Below are 17,640 nucleotides of genomic sequence, written 5' to 3'. Positions count from 1 at the left end.
GACAGTCCATTCCTCTCGCCACCAACCCCACTTCCAGGCTGGTCCCCCTGGGTGGCGGATATCGAATGAATTCCTCTCGGGGACAGCCCTCTTCCCCCATCGGCACCCTCTCCCCCGCTCCTCCCGCCGCCCCTGGGAACGGACTTGGAGTGGATTCGGCGAGCATTCCTACGGAGGCACCATCGCGCGGTGTGTCACCAGGGCTGGGACTCACGTCGGACGGGGGCGGCATCCCCCGTCATCCGAGGGCGGCTGCTCCCCGGTGGCGAGGCGTCAGTGGCCGGCGGAAACTTCCTCCCCAGCCCGCTTTAGAACCCAGGCGCAACGTCTGCCCCCTTCGCACTCCGCCAGAACTTCCTCCAGCCGGAGCAAAGCCGGCTTCTCGCACGCTCCCGCCTGCCCTCCTCAGTCCCGAGCCGCGCGCGTCCTCGCGGAGGGGACCTGGGAGCGCGCGCCCCGGGCGGACGACGGCGACGTGCGCGCGACGCACGGCCCCGCGCCGAGCGCCGGAAGCAGCCGGACTAGCTCGCGCGTCGTCGCGCGCGCCCCCTCCGCCTCTGCTGCCGCGTCCTAGCGCGCGCGCGCACTGAGGTGCCGCCGCCGCTGCCGCCGCCGCCGCCGCCGCCGCGCCGCCGCCGCCGCCGCCGCTCCGCGGCTGCTGCTCCGGCTGCTGCAGGAGGCGGCGCTGGCTGGCGGCTGCGCTCGCTCCAGTAGGCGAGTGGAGCAGCGAGCGAGGGAGCGTGTGTGTGTGTGTGTGTGTGTGTGTGTTTTAAAGATGGCCGGAGCGGCGGCGGCGGTGGCCGCGGGAGCAGCAGCTGGAGCCGCCGCGGCAGCCGTGTCGGTGGCGGCTCCGGGCCGGGCCTCGGCACCTCCGCCACCCCCTCCGGTGTACTGTGTGTGCCGGCAGCCGTACGACGTGAACCGCTTCATGATCGAATGCGATATCTGCAAGGACTGGTTCCACGGCAGGTAAATAAACCCCTCAGCCCGGCCGCCGGCCACCGACCCGCGGCCGCCGCCGCCGCCGCCGCCGGCCGTCCGAGCCTCCCTCCCGCTGGTCCGCCGCGCCGCGCGCCGCGCCTCGGGAACCCGGTGCCTCGTCTGCGGGCCGGGGAGAGGGGCACGCGGGGCCCCCGGCGGCCGGGCCGGCTGCCGAGGGGAGCCGGTGGGGCTCTCCCGGCCCGGGCGAAGAGTCGCCACCACAAACAGGAACAAAGGGGCGGGCGGAGAAGTTGGCAGGGGGAGCCTGGGCGAGCGGACGCGGCGGGCGGCGCGGCGGGGGCGGCGGCGGGGCGCCGGCAGGGCCCGCAGCCCATCGCGCGCCGCCGCCCGGGCCACCTCCGCCGCCCGGTTGCGTCCGGGGCTCCGGCCCGAGTCGTCCGTCCACCCTTGCGCCCGCCTGGGCGGCCGCCGTGCCCCACCGGTTTCCGGGCGGCCGCGGGGTCCCGTCGCGCCCCCCTCCCGTCTTATCAAACTTCCTCGGCCGGTGGGTTGGTGGGACGGGGGGGGGTCCGCGGGACGACCGCGGCGGCGGCGGGCGGCGGCGTGGCGGGGCCGGGCGAGTAAACAGAGCAACAGATGAGGCGCTCGCGGGGCTCGCGAGGTGCGGGTTGGCGGGGCCGGGCCGCGGCGGCGGCGCAGGTTGGCTGGCCGCGGGCCCACCCCGCAACACACCCCCTTGTCGCCCGGGGGCGGGCGGGCGGGGAGAGCGGCGGGCGGGCGGCGGGGACGGCTCCCGGGAACTCCCCCCACCCACCCCCCGGCGCCCCAAGGGGCCCTCGCGCCGATGCTCAAACTTTACAGAGTCCGGGGCGGGTGCCCGGGGGGCCGGCGACACCGGGACGGCGGGCCGTGGCCCGGGCACCACGGCCAGTCAACTTTGGGGCGATGCGGCGAAAGGGGCGGACGAGGTCCTGGGATTCGGTCTCCTGCCGCCGCCGCCGCCGCCGCCGCCGCCGCCACCGCGCTTGGGGTTTGACGTTTGTGAGAGCTCGGGCCGCCTCCGCAGCCAGGCCGCCGACTCGTGTGTTTTGTAATCAAAGTGTGAGGCTAATAAAGGGCGGCGCCACAGCCTCTTGACTCCGGCGTGGGAGGGATTCGCCGGCATTTAAACAAAGAAACTAGTTGGGGTTGGGCTCCCAAAGTCCTTATTTGGATGTTGTGGCAAAGCCTGCGGTCACCTTTCGGGGAAGCAGGTTTCCTGGACACCGTGGAGTGTTGTATGTCGGCGAGAGCACGCTCGGGAGTAATAGCTGGGATGGTGACTGTGATTGTGGGAAGTGTCCTTTGATTGACAGCAGGACATTTAAATACAGCCTCCGCTCCCCCTCCCCATTTTACAGAAACACTGCACGACCAGGCCAGATGTCTTAGTCTCCCTCTACTGGTCCTACGAGCAAAAGCCGTTTAAATTAAAGGGTCCTTTTAGTGTTGAGTGCTAGGTATGGTTTTCCCTAATTTTCAAGTACAGTTAGATTTCCGTAATCAGTGTTTAGCGTAGCCCAGTCTGACAACAGGAAATGAGACATACACACACGCCCTCCCCCTCAACAACAAACTGAACACTTTAAAAGGAGGCCAGTGTCCTCCTTATGTAAGGGCAATCTTGAACAGGTTGACAGATGATGGAGGAATATTTCAGTTCTGCTACTTGTTTAAATTATCATGGGTTCTTCTATTAGTTTGAACTGATGTTTTTTTTTTTTTGTTACTTTTTGTTTTTGGCCAATCTTGGGGCTAGAATGCAGGGCCTAGGCACTGCCACTCCAGGCCCCTACTACTAAAGCCACAGTGCCACTTCTGGCTTTTTCTGTGTATGTGGTACCGAGGAATCGAACCCAGGGCTTTGTGCATGCTAGGCAAGCACTCCACCGCTAGGCTACACTCTCGGCCCTCAATGTTTGTTTTCAAAGAACTATTTTTATGCAATCTGGTCCATTGTGCAATGTGGAGAATTTGATAGGTTAGCAAATTTTAAACTAGATTTTTTTTCTTGATTTAGGTAACAATATTAAAGCGATGAAAAACTTCAAATATGTTCTGGAGAATTTTGTTATACATTTAAATGCAGGAGAAGTTGAAATAAAGAGCGTATCTGAAGGAGTCAGAGAAATCAAAACAAGCATCTTGTCTATACTTTGCCACAAAATATGTGTAACTTTTTTTTTTTTTTGGTCAGTCCTGGGGCGTGACCTCAGGCCTGGGCACTGTCTGTGAGCCTCTTTTGTTGCTAGCACTCTACCACTTGACCCACAGCACCATTTTCTGCCTTTTCTGTTTATGTAGTACTGAGGAATAGAACCTAGGGCTTCATGCATGCTATTTAAACACTCTACCACTAAGCCACATTCCCAGTAACTTATTTGCAGAAATGATTGTACTGTTTTTGAGTCCAGGGTCTTTTTTTTTTTTTGCCAGCCCTGGGGCTTGAACTCAGGGCCTGAACATGGGGCTTCTCATGGCTGGCAGTCCACCACTCGAGTCACAGCTCCACTTCCAGCTTTCTCTGTGTATGTGCTACTCAGGAGTTGAACCCCAGGTTTCCTGCATGCTAGGCAAGCACTCTATTACTAGGCCATAGGGCTTTCTCAAGGCTAGAGCTCTACCACTTGAGCCATAGCACTAGTCTTGGCTTTTTTTTCTATGTATGTGGTATGGAGGAATCAAACCTGGGTCTTTGTGCATGCTAGGCAAGCACTCTACCACTAGGCCAATCTGCTGGCCCCAAGCCAAGCGTCTTTTTAACCATCAGTCCTTGAGATTTTAATGTGATTCTCTTGTTAAAAGTTGGCATGGATACTGTGCCTGAGTTTGTTTGTTCGAAATTAGTTCTCTATCACTTGAGCCACAGCTCTATTTCCAGCCTTTTTTTTTTTTTTTTTTTTTTTGCCAGTCCTGGGCTTGGGCTCAGGGCCTGAGCTTTATCCTTGGTTTCTCTGAAGGCTTGAGCTCTACCACTTGAGCCACAGCACTACTTCTGGCATTTTTTTTCATGTATGTGGTACTGAGGAATCAAACCCAGGTCTTCATGCATGCCAGGCAAGCACTTTACCACTAGGGCAAACTCCCTGCTCTATTTCCAGCTTTTTGATAGCTAATTGGAGCTAAGTCTCAAGTACTTTTTCTGACCTAGTTGACTCCAAACAGTGATCCTCAGATAGACTTCAGCCTCCTGAGTAGTTAGGATTACACCCGTGCCTGGCTTAAACATAGTATGTTTTTAGTAAATTTTGATTTTGAATGAAACATTGGTAATTTAGAATACACATGTTTTCCTTATAATCAGTATTTTATTTACTGGCAGTGTTAAGAGTGTGAATTCAGAGCCTTGTACTCATCATCGGGCCTTACTTGCTCTGCTGATGTTCTACCTTTTGAGCCAGGCCTCCAGACTGCTTTTTTGTTACTTTGGAGGCAAAGTCTCACAGTTTTCTGCTTGTGCTGTTTTTTTTTTTTTTTTTTTTTTTTTTTTCCCCAGTCCTGGGCTTGGGCTCAGGGTCTGAGTACTGTTCCTGGATTTTCTCAGAGGTAGGGCTCTATCACTTGAGCCACAGCACCACTTCTGGCTTTTTGCTACATATGTGGTACTGAGGAATTGAACCTGGGTCTTTGTGCATGCTAGGCAAGCACTCTACCACTAGGCCAAACTCCTGGCCCCTGCTTGTGCTGTTTTGAACCAAGATCTTCTAGTTCTCAACCACCTGAGTTGCTAGCAGCTACTTTGCATAATGACTAATATTTATTGTACATAAGGGAGTTTTTGAACGGAGCAAACTTTCTAATGTATTAATGATTAAATATTTGCTTCTATAAGAATGGACCCCTAAAGGAATAACAAACCTTGACAGACTGTCAGATTTCCAAAAATAAGCCATCTGCAGCAGAGAAGAAGGGTAAGAGGTTGAATACAAGATGGTTGTGGTGGCTCATGCCTGAGGCTGAGATCTGAGGATCAAGGTTCAAAGCCAGCCTGGGCACAAAAGGACCTGAGACTCTTATCTCCAATTAACCTCTAGAAAAATGGAAGTGGGGCTTGGTTCAAAGGTAGGGGGTAGCCTTGAGCTGAAGAGTTTAGGGACAGTGCCCAGGCAGAGTTCAAGCCCCTTGTACAGAGTGGTCGTAATTTTGTAAGTCAGGCTATGAGTACAAAGCTTCTTGGTTGGTGTCACCTCATCCATTTATTTTCCCACTTTTCCCACTCCCATCCATATTCCTTATCCTGAAGTTACAGAGGTTTTTTGTTTGTTTGTTTTCCCTTTAGTCCTAGGGCTTGAACTCAGGGTCTGGGCACTGCCCCTGAGCTTCTTTTGCTCAAGTCTAGTACTCTACCACTTAAGCCACAGCACCGCTTCTGTTTTTTTTCAGTTTACATGGTACTAAGGAATGGAACCCAGGCGAGCACTCTTCCCCTAAGTCACATTCTCAGCCCCCTCATATTCTTTTGATGTTAAAAAGTAAAATATTACATAAAAATTGGAATGTGTAGAAAAGAAAATGGTATAAAAGTATCCATGTCTTTGACAGACAATCACTGTTTTAACATTTGAGGTATGTCTGTACATGTTATCCTGTGTGTGCATGTGCATGCACACGTGTGTGTGTGTGTGGCTGTAAGCATGCCTGGGGGTTTGGACTTAGTGCCTGGGCACTGTCCCTGAGCTTTTTTGTTCAAGATTAATGTTCTCTACTCTTATACTGAAATGGAAGTTAATCACTAAAATTAGTCCTCCTCTCCCATCCCTCGGGTCCTGGGATTGAACTCAGGGCCTAAGTTTTTTTTAACTCAAGATTAAGACTTCTACCACTTGAACCACAGCTCCATTTTTGTCGTTTTTGGTGGCTAATTGGAGAGAAGGATCTCAGACTTTACTGATTGGCTTTGAACGGTGATCCTCAGATCTCAGCCTCCTCTGTAGCTATGATTGCAGGTGTGAGCTGTTGGCACCAGGCAGACATTTTTTTTTTTTTTTTTGCCAGTCCTGGGCTTGAGCTCAGGGCCTGAGCACTGTCCTTGGACTTTCTCAAGGCTAGAGCTCTACCACTTGAGCCTCAGCACCACTTCAGGCTTTTTTCTATATGTGGTACCGAGGAATCGAACCCAGGTTCGTGCATGCTAGGCAAGCACTCTACCACTAGGCCAAACACCTGGCCCCAGGCAAACAGTTTTATAGTTAACTATTTTATAGTAGCTATTTGGACTGGGAATATGGCTTGATGGTAGAGTGCTTGCCTAGCATTGCATGAAGCCCTCGACTTCTCAGTACCACATAAACAGAATAAAAAAATAGCTATTTGCTGGCTGATGTAGTTTTTTTTTTTTTTTTGTCAGTCCTGGGGCTTGAATTCAGGGCTTAGGCGCTGTCCTTAGTTACTTGTTCAAGGTTAGTGTGCTGCCACTTGAACCACAGCACCACTTCTAACTTTTTCTGTGTATGTGGTACTGAGGAATCAAACCCAGGGCTTTGTGTATGCTAGGCCAGCACTCTACCACTAGGCTACACTCCTGGCTCATATTTTTATAATTTTGTTTTTTGTTCCGCATGGAAATGGAATTGTCTCTTGTGTTTTATCATTAAATGATTTCAACTTAGAGAAATGGTGTTGTGCCTCAAAGTAGTAAGGTTAGCCTTGAGCTGAATTGCTTAGGACCAGCATCAACACAACCAACACAACAACAAAAAAACAAAAAAGGAAAGAAAAGAATTCGTAATATACTAGGAGCTGTTCTTTTTTTGGTCAGTTGTGGAGCTTGAACTCAGCTCATGGCCTTTATTCCTGAGCTCTTTTTATTTTGCTGAAGGCTAGTGCTCTACCACTTTGACCACAACTCCTCTTTGGGTTTTTTGAGTGGTTAACTGGAGACAAGAGTCTTCTGGACACTTTTCTGCCTAAGCTGGTTTTCCAACTATGATCCTCAGATCTCAGCCTCCTGAGAGGATTGTAGGTCATGAGCCATTGGCACCTGGGTTAGGTGAGATGTTTCTTTTTTTTCTTCCCTCCAACCCCCAAGTCCGGGGGCTTTAAATCAGAGCCTGAACACTGGTTTTGGGCTTTCTCAAGACTAGAGCTCTACACTTTTGATCCACTTCTGGCTTTTTCTATGTATGTGGTACTGAGGAATTGAGCCTGGTTTTAGTGCATGCTAGGCAAGCAGTCTACCACTAGGCCAAACTCCCAGCCAAGGTGAGAAGTTCTTGTTGCCGAGCATGTTGCATTGAGTAGAATAAAAATTCTTGCTCTCTGCTGACATATTCTAGCCAGGGAGATACTACTTGGGAGATGCACAAATACCTATGACATATGAGTGATGAGTGTTGTGGAGAGACGGTTGAGTGGTAGTAATGCTTAATTTTTTTTTTTTTTGGCCGGTCGTGGGACTTGAACTCTGGGCCTGTGCGTTGTCCCTGAACTCTTCAGCTCAAGGCTGCCGCCCTACCCCTTGAGCCACAGCACCACTTCTGGTTTTCTAGTGGTTAATTAGAAGTAAGACAGTCATAGACTTTACTTACTGAGTTGGCTTCAAACCTTGATTCTCAGATCTCAGCTTCCAGAGTAGCCAGGATTATAGGTGTGAACCACTGACATCTGTAGTCTCATGGACAAAAATTTTTGTACCCAGGCTGGGTTTGAACTGTGATCCTCAGATCTTAGCTTCCTGAGTAGCCAGGATTACAGGCGTGAGCCATGTACCAGGCTTTACATTTTTCGTTTTGGCCAGTCCTGGGGCTTGAACTCAGGGCCTGGGTTGCTATCCTTCAGCTTTTGTGCTCTACCACTTAAGCCACAGCTCTACTTCTGGCTTTTGAGTAGTTAATTGGAGGTAAGACTCTCATGGACTTTACTTAACTGATTTGGCTTCGAACCTTGATTCTCAGATCTTACCTTCCTGAGTAGCTAGTATTACAGGTATGAGCCACTGACTTCTGGCTTAATGCTACTTTCATATGGTAGGCCTTTGTGCTCAAGGATGTCCACAGAATGCTGGGGCAAAGGAAAATGAAGTCCAGTGTCATGAGAGTGGGCCATGCTTGTCATTTTCTAGGGAAAAATAGAATATTCATTTGGAGGGAAGTGAGGGGAAACATCTACTCTTGTAGGCCGATCTAATATTACTTTTGGATTCTACTTCAAGAAAATGGTTTGCTTTGATTGGAGGAGTAATTAAGCTGTTAAAACCTTTAAAAAGACTGCTGTGGCTGGGGGTATATCTTAGTGTTAAGAGCATACTTGCCTAGTTTGTGTGAAGCCCTGGGTTTGATCCCTAGCATGTGGTGGTGTGGTGATGGTGGTGATGGCAGTGGTGGCAGGGTGTGTGTGTGTGTGTGTGTGTGTGTGTGTGTCTGTCTGTCTGTCTGTCTGTCTGTGTTTCTGTCTCTGTGTCATTGGCTATTTCATGAAGAATAGACTGGTGGGAGATAAAGATGAAACTGGGGAGACCAGTAAGGTTCTTGTAATAATAATCCATGAAGCAAGTACCTTTAAATGTTTGAGTTGGCTTAAATAATCATGTTAATTTTTAAAAATTTTTGATGCTTTATGAATGCAAATATGAGTTTTATCTACAGTAATATTGTTAGAAGGGAGTTCGTTAGTACTAGAATACTTAACTCAATGGTTTTTTTTTTTTTTTTTTGCCAGTCCTGGGCTTGAGCTCAGGGCCTGAGCACTGTCCTTGGACTTTCTCAAGGCTAGAGCTCTACCACTTGAGCCTCAGCACCACTTCTGGTTTTTTTCTATGTATGTGGTACCGAGGAATCGAACCCGGGTCTTCATGCATGCTAGGCAAGCACTTTAACCACTAGGCCAAACTCCTGGCCCCTTAACTCAATGTTTTACCAAGAACTAGGCACTGTTATAATGATATTAAATGCATAATTAACTCACCTAGTTCTCATAGTCACATTGTTGGATAAGTGTTGTTATTATTTCTATTTTACAGATGAAGAATCCCAGGCCAGAGAGTTTAGTGACTTTCCTAGGTGGTCTAGACTCCAGATGGTACAGGGTGTGAACTCAGGGAGGCTGACTGCAGCACTTTCAATCTGGTCCAGTAGTGGTACTAGGTTTTCTTTTGGGTAGCAGCTGATTTAGCAAGAGATTGAGTGACTTATTTGTTTCTCTTGGGAGTGTGAAGACTGATTTCCAGAGAGAAAGGCTTGTAAACATTTTGGGGGTGGGGGGGAGTCCTGGGACTTGAACTCAGGGCCTAAGCACTGTCCTTGGGCTTTCTCAAGGCTAGAGCTCTACCACTTAAGCACAGCACCACTTCCGGCTTTTTCTATGTATGTGGTACTGAGGAATAGAACCCAGGTTTTCTTTGTGTATGCTAGGCAAGCACTCTATCATTAGGCCAAGCTCCTGGCCCCAACATTTTACTTTTTTTTTTTTTTTTGATGGGTCATGGGTCTTGAACTTGGCCTGGGTGCTGGCCCTGAGCTCTTCAGCTCAAGGCTACCTCCCTGCCCTTGAGCCATGCCCTGCTTCCCATTTTCTAGAAGTTAATTGGAGATAAGAGTCTCAGGTTCTTTTGTGCCCAGGCTGGCTTTGATCCTTGATCATCAAGGTTGAGCCCGGCAACATTTTACTCTTTTGTGCTTTAAAAAAAAAAATCATTTTCTTAGCTTGGCTCTGGTGGCTCATGCTGGTAATCCTAGCTACTCAAAAAGCTGAGATCTGAGAATCAAGGTTTGAAGCCAGCTTCAGGCAGGAAAATGTGGGTAACTTTGTTTCCAGTTATACACACACACACACACACACACACGCACACACACGCACACACACACGCACACACGCACACACACACCCCTAGAACTGTAGCTGTGGCTCAAGTGAAAGTTGTAGAGTACTATCCTTGTGCAGAAAAACTCAGGGACATAGCCGAGCACGGTGACTCACACCTGTAACCCTAGCTATTCAGGAGGCTGAGATCTGAGGATTGTGGTTCAGTGCCAGCCCAGGCACTAACGTCTGTGAGTCTTATCTCCAATTCACCATTAGAAAATGAAATGGCACTATAAATCAAGGGGTAGGGCGATAGCCTTGAACTGAAGAGCTCAGGGACCAGAGAGCAAGCCCCACGACTGACCAAATCAAAAAAATTCAGAAACAGTGCCCAGGCCATGAATTTAAGCTCTTAGACACACACACACACACACACACACACACACACACACACACACACACACACACAATCAGTGTAAATATATCAAAATTATAACTTCTCTGGGGACAGAATACTTACAAATATTTTATTTATCAAAAATAGAAGATTTGAGCTGGAGTGTGGCCTAGTGGTAGAGTGCTTGCCTGGCATGTACAAAGTCTTGGGTTTGATTCCTCAGTATCACATACACAGAAAAAAAGCTGGAAGAGATGCTGTGGCTCAAGTGGTAGAACGCTAGCCTTGAGAAAGCTCAAGGACAGGGCCTAGATCCTGAGTTCAAATTCCTGGAACAACAACAACAAAAAAATCAATTTGGGCTGGGAATGGGACTTAGTGGTAAAGTGCTTGCCTAACATGCTGAAGCCCTGGGTTCAATTCCTCAGTACAGGAAGTGGCTCAAGTACTAGAGAGTGCTAGCCTTGAGCAAAAGAAGCTCAGAGACAGTGCCTAGATCCTGGGTTCAAGATCTAGGACTGTTTTTTTTTTTTTTTAAGTTTAAGAAATTTTACTTAGATCTCATAAACACGGGCCTAGGACTTTCTTTTATAATAAGAAAATTTAAAATATTAGAGATTAGAATTATTAATATATCTTGTTTATACATATTTACCCTTAGTGATGAACTACTTTAGTGTTAATACTATAAATATAAACTTAGTAAGTGAATATATATCTCCCTATAAGAAAACAGATAGGTTATTGAATATCATGTCATTTTGCTTTCTGCGTTGACGCGTAACCAGGGTCTCAAATAGCCCAGGTTGGCTTCCAACTTGTGATCCTACTTACTGTCTCAGCATCCCCAATGCTGACATGTGTGTGTGGGGGTTGTTTTTGTTTTCAGTGGCAGTTTAGATAGTTTACCCCAGAGAACATAGAATTCTCTTGTCCAGATTTGAAAAACAGAACAAAACATAACATTAATTTGAGACTGATAACTGCTTGTTACCCTTGTACATTCTTTGTTCTTAGGTATGAAATTGAGTTTTCAAATTTTCTTTTATTTTTGAAGATTCAAAGTGAGGAGCTTCAAAATAAGAGAACAGGTGTAGAGGAGTTTGATTACAATCCAAGCCTTGGTTGATTCGAGCAATTTAAGCTCCAAGATAATTTGCACAGCTTTGAAACAGCTGGAGGATGCTGATCTCCCAGCTGCTAGCTACCAAGGAGTTGGTTTTTTTCTGACGATACATTTTATTACGGTAGAGATTGTTTACTTAGCTTTCTGTTCATAAAACTATTACACCATTGCATTAACTATAGTGTTATTCAATAGCAACTTGTTAATGTTTGTATATATTTGTGTGAGTCCTGGTTCCTTTTTGTTGGAGAGTGGGGTTTAGAAATCAAGGTATATCTGGCAGTAGAGAGACCATATCTGCTAGGTCTTCTCAGTAGACATAGTTAGGAATACACTAAACACACACATACATTCACACATATCTCTTATTTGTGTCTGTACCTTTTACACACATTTAGTAAAAATTGTAAATTTTCATGATATTCTTCATTCTAGACGTTATCACGGGGTTCATTTTAGCCTTCTCCCTTTCCTACTGGTAACTTTTGCCTAATATTGAAAAACTTCTCTTTTGTCTATAACACTTAATTATTTTGAATCCTCTGTAAACCTATTCCCTTATGAGAAACAAATTTCTTTCCATACTGATTGGTTTCAATTGTTGGCTTATCTTTTTTTTTATTTTTCTCCAGTCCTGGGCTTGAACTCAGGGCCTAGGCCCTGTCCTTTCTCAAGGCAAGAACTCTATCACTTGAGCCACAGCAGCATTTCTGGCTTTTTCTTTTCTTGAACACCTTTTGCTCAAGGCTAACATTCTGCCACTTGAGCCACAGCACCATTTCTGACTTTTGTTTTTCTTTTCTTGAACACTTTTTGCTCAAGGCTAGCACTCGGCTACTTGAGCCATAGCACCACTTCTGGCTTTTTCTATGTATGTGGTACGGAAAAATTGGACCTGGGTCTTCGTGTATTCTAGGCAAGCATTCTACCACTAGGCCAAACTCCAAGCCTATATTGGCTTATGTTTTAAGTGTGTAAAATATTAATGTGGTTCTAAGATGTCAGTTATATGAAAGACATACTAAGAAATATCACTTTCTCTTTATCCTTCCTTCAACTTTATCACTACCTTCTTCTTGCACTTTTTTTTTTTTTTTTTTTTTTTGCTTGCCAGTCTTGGGGCTTGAACTCAGGGTCTGGGCACTGTCCTTGAACACATTTTCTGCCTAAAGATAGTGCAATGCAACTTGAGCCAAGCACCATTTCCAGCTTTTTTTTGGTATATGTGGTACCCAGGAATTGAACCTAGGGCTTTGTGCATGCTAGGCAAGCACTCTACCACTAGTCCTAACTCCCAGCCCCAGTTCTTGCACTGTTTTCATTGGCCCTCTGTGAGTAGTGTCTAGTTTATGGTTTATCTTCTGAAGTGTGTGTATATGCACACGTGGGAGTAGAACTCAGGTTTCACAAATGCTATGCTCATGGATGATTACCACTAAGCTACACCCACAGTTCTCTACCCCCTTTTTTAGGAACTAAACTCAGGGTCTCCCCTATAGTAGGCATATTAATTAATCATTGTTTTTATAAAAGTGGAGGTTACAGAGGAGTTACAGTTATATGTCAGGTAATGAATGCATTTCTTTTTGAAGTGTTACTTCTTACCTCAGTTTCAATTTTTCCTTTTTTAAAACTTATTTACTGAAAATCATTCCATGTTAGTTCATGAAGGGCTTTCCTCAGTGTTTCATTACTTCTGTAAAGTAGTACATTTTTGTGTGATCAGCTGCTCACAGGTGGTCATTTGGCTTGTTTATAGTATTTTGTAATTAGAAACAGTGCTATCTATCGTGAATAACTTTGTGCATGTATATGTTTTCATATTGTTGGACTTTTTTCTGTTCTAGACTTTATCACAGGGTTCATTGTGTCACCTACTGGTGACATTTCATATCATTGGAGCTATTTTTAGTTAGATTGTTAGCAACTGGACTACTTGGTCAATAAGTAAGTACACATATTGTTTTATTAGGATTACTAGATTTTCTTCTAGGAGACTAGATCTGTTTACATTCCTGCCAAAAGTCTACTGGGCTTCATTTCAGAGCCTAAGCTCACTATTCTTTCTTGTTTATGGCTGGTGCTATACCACTTGAGCCATGCTTCTAGTTTGACATTTCGTTGGTTAATTGGAAATGGAGTCTCATAGACTTCTGCTCAGAGTGGCTTTGATCAGTTTTTCAGTTCTGAGCCTCTGGAGTAGTTAAGATTAGAGGCCATAGCCAACCACACCTAGTTTGTTTTGGTATTTTGAGACAAGGCTAGCCTGAAACTCCTGATGCTCCTCCTCCTTCCTGCCTCCCCCTCCTAAGTACAGGGATTACAACAGAGTGTCTCTCAACACATCCTTGCCACAAGAGCTTGTCATGTTTTTCATATTTGCCAATTCGATGGCTGAAAAATAGATGAGTTTCCATTTCTCTAGCTATAAATAAAGCAGTTTTTGTTTTTAGAGTCTCTTCTTTTAAGAATCATCTGTTTATATTGCTTTTGGTCCTTGGTCTCTCTTTTCTGGAGACATGATCTCTATGCAAGCTCATTGTATAGCTCAGGTTGGCCTGGATCTTGGGATCCTTCTGATCCTTCTGTCTCTGCGCCGTCTCCTCCCCCCCCCCCCCCCCCCCCCCCGCACTTTTTTTTCCCTAGTCCTGTGGCTTGAACTAAGGGCCTGGGCACTGAGCATCTTTTGTTCAGGGCTAGCACTCTACCAGTTGAGTCATAGTGACACTTCTACTTTTTTCTGTTTATGTGGTACTGAGGAAGCAAACCCAGGGCTTCATGCATGCTAGGCAAGCACTCTACCACTAAGCCACATTCCCAGTCCCTTTCTCAGCTTCTTGAGTGCTGAGATTACAGATAGATGCCAACATACCTGGTCTCTGTTCTTGAATCATGACGAATTCTTCATGTATTAGGGCTCTCTCTCTGATATTTCACGAGTGTTCTCCAAATTTCAATTGCCTTTTGGTTTTGTTCATGGTGATTTTTGTGCCATACAATTTCTTTTAAAAAAGAAAGTTATGAGATACCCTTGGTGTCACACATTTGTAATCCAAGCATTTGGGACACTAAGGAGAATTATAGAATCAATGCCAGTCTGGATAACATAGTTCCAGGTCAATCTGAGCTATATAGTGAGATACATCTCAAAACAAACACTACACAATATATTTGTCCGCTTTTAAAAAAAATTGGGTTTGGTTTCTAGTCTACTTTTCTCTACCACATTAAAAAAGAGGATTGTTTTGTTTTTCTCTGTACTTACAGTTTATTTTTAAAGTTTAGACTCCTAGTCCATTGGAATTTTCTTATATACAGTATTAAATAGGAATGTGATTTTTATTTTTTCTGCACTGTATTTGCCTTAGTGCTTTGAGATGCTCCCCCCCAAGTATATCATATGCTAAAAATTTAATATGTATTTGAGTATGTACTTTTTCAGCCAATTTGTGTATGTGTTCGCGAGTGTGCATACCAGTACTTGGCTTGAACTCAGGACCTGGGTGCAATCCCTTAGCTTAAAACTGGCTCTACCACTTGAGCCATGTCCATACTTCTGTCTTTCTTTACTTTCTGTTCTGTTCCACATTTATGGTCTGCTCATTTATGTCTTCACTTCCACACTGTTTTAATTACAGTCTTATATGGTACATTTTAAAATGCAGTAAAAGCCAGTCTTGTTCTCTAGTTATTTGTTTACAGTGTTTTTCTGGTTATTCTCCTAGATTTATTTTCCAATATAAATTTGGGGATCAACCAGTCTTAATTTTATGAACAAGCTTCTAGTATGTATATTGGGATTATGTTAAAGTTGTAAGTTAAAGTGAGAACTGTTGGAGTCAGTCGCTCCAACAACAGGAAAATATCAACAATCTTTTGTGTTTTAAGGTACTTAAATTTTTATTTGTATAGAATTTGTTCATTTCTTACATTTATAAGTATTTAATCTTACTATTATTGTAAATTAGATTTTCTGCACTCCTGGTTTTTCCACTCGGAGCTGTTAGATTTGTCTGCCCATGCTGACATCCAACCTGGACCCTCAGACCTCACCTTCCTGACTAGTGTGCACCACCAGCAGCTAGCCTCCTCCTCCCCTCCCCAGTATTTTTACATAGGTGGAGTAGTCTTCTTTCAGGAGTATAATATCTGGCTGTGTCATGTTTCCAAGTGTGGATCAGTGCTAATATCCATCACTTATTAGTGGTTGCAAACTGATGTCTTACTTACAAAATTCCTTGTTAGTTATAGTACTTCCATAAGGAGAAAGTTTTTGTTGTATAGTTTATATATAGGTCAAATTAAATGCTTATCTTTTCCCCCTTATTAAGTCTTTTTAAATGGTCTCAGTAGTATCCTCTATTAGTTATACTTATTATTGTTAACAAAAAGGAATATAGAAAAAGGGCTCATATCTCCTTTGATCGTAACCTGTCATTAAAGTAATTAAAAAACAAAACAAAAAATACCTGGCACGGTAGTGTGTACCTGTAGTCCTGTTACTTCAGAGATTGCTTGAACCCAAGAGTTCAAGGCCTGCCTAGGCAACATATTGGGACCTCTGACTCAAAACAAAACAGAGCAGAATACAAGGTTTAGGAGTGTATATAATTCACTGGTAGAGTGCCTGTCTAACATAGGTGGGGATAGGGTGAAGATGGGAGAAGTCAGAGCACAAACCAAAGAAAGACAAAGCCAAAACACCTTGTTTTGAAGAATTTAAACAAAATAGAGAAAACTGGAAAGTGTGAAAAGATCCTGTCCTTTTCCCATGGTTCCTTTCTCCAATAGTTAAAAAAAACAGGTAAAGTGTTCTTTTGTTGTTTAAATGCTGGTCCTGGGGCTTGAAGTCAGGGCCTGGGGGCTGTCCCTGAGCCTCCTGTGCTTAAGGCTAGTGCTCTACCACTTGCCACAAGCACCACTTCTAGCTTTTTCTGAATAGATGATTGGAGGTAAGAGTCTCACAATAGCTCAATAGCTATGTGCATATGACCATATAAAATGATGCTTATCTAAATGAATCCCAAGAAATGGAAATGAGTGGTTTCTTTATTGTACTGTTTGCAGTTATTTTTTTTTCTTTCCATTGGTTTATTCCCTGTTAATTTGATTTGGGGAAGGGAAGAGGATTCACAGAAATGGTGGGAACCAATTCAGCAGTGATACTCATTAGCCAGGCATGGTGGCTCACACCTGTAATCCTAGCTACTTAGAGCCTGAGATCTGAGAATCAAGGTTCAAAACTAGCCCGGGCACAAAAGGACCTGAGACTCATATCTCCAATTAACCTTTAGAAAATGGGAAGTGGGGCTTGGCTCAAGGCTAGGGTGGGAGCTTTGAGCTGAAGAGCTCAGGGATAGCACGGCCTAGAGATCAAGCCCCATGAGATCAAGCCTCATGACTGCCAGAAAAAAAAAGAAAATGTACTCATTGGGCCAGGAGTGTGGCCTAGTGGTAGAGTGCTTGCCTAGCATGCATGAAGCCCTGGGTTCAATTCTTCCGTACCACATGGACAGAAAAAGCCAGAAGTGGCGCTGTGGCTTAAGTGGTAGCATACTAGCCTTGAGGAAGCCCAAGGACAGTGTTCAGGCCCTGAGTTCAAGCCTAGGACTGGTAAAAAATAATAAAGCAAATGTTCTCATTTTCTTACTTACATACCTGTAATCCTTTTGTACATCACCTTTACACTAAAATTTAAATTAAAAAAAAAAAAAAGCCATGGACTTTCCTGTCCAGGTGGCTTCAAACCCCAGTCCTCCGATTTTCATGTCCTGAGTACCTAGCAATTCAGGTAGGAGCCACCCGTGTCCAGATAGGTAAAAATCTGAGTTTCTGTCTAGGAGGAAAGGGTCATTACTATACCTGGTTCGGTACCTTTCATTTATCGAAATATACAGGAGGTCTAGAGCTTTACATACCAGCCTGTACATGTATTTCCTTCATTGGAAATTAAGCTGCATAGAAATCCAGTCTGTGGTTTTATCATAATTTAACTGGACCTCTGTTCAGCTAGTTTTTTCTTTTTTCTTTTTCCCATCTCTACTTAACAGTCATACAGTATGTATACACACCCATGTGTGTATGTTTAGCTTCATGTTTGGTGAACTTGGATTTTTTTTTTTTTCTGCCAGTCCTGGGGCCTGAACTCAGGGCCTGAGCACTTTCCATGGGCTTTCTCAAGGCTAGAGCTCTACCCTTTTGAGCCACAGTGCTACTTCCAGCTTTTTGAACCTGGGTCTTCATGCATGCTAGGCAAACACTCCACCACTAGGCCAAACTCCTGGCCTTTGAATGTCTTCTTGTTGGTGGTAGTGGTTATAGACCTTGAACTCTACTCTGTCCCTGAGCTCTTCAGCTCAAGTCTAGTGCTTTACTACTTTGAGCCACTGTGCCACTT

At 45.4% G+C, this 17,640-nt stretch overlaps 1 protein-coding gene across 1 annotated transcript in view; it reads left to right on the top strand.

The window, feature by feature from the left end:
- Positions 1 to 775: 775 nt before the first annotated feature.
- The window catches only part of Kdm7a (lysine demethylase 7A), a 66,415-nt gene continuing 49,550 nt past the window's right edge, over positions 776 to 17,640 (top strand). Inside the window, exon 1 of the mRNA XM_090333407.1 lies at positions 776 to 969. Coding sequence (XP_090189533.1) covers positions 776 to 969 — 194 coding nt within the window. The remainder of the gene's footprint in view (positions 970 to 17,640) is intronic.

This window comes from Megascapheus bottae, chromosome 5, assembly GCF_031878675.1.
Source record: "Megascapheus bottae isolate mThoBot1 chromosome 5, mThoBot2.hap1, whole genome shotgun sequence".
Classification (NCBI taxonomy): Eukaryota; Metazoa; Chordata; class Mammalia; order Rodentia; family Geomyidae; genus Megascapheus; species Megascapheus bottae.
This window is presented reverse-complemented; position numbering and strand designations above follow the sequence as displayed.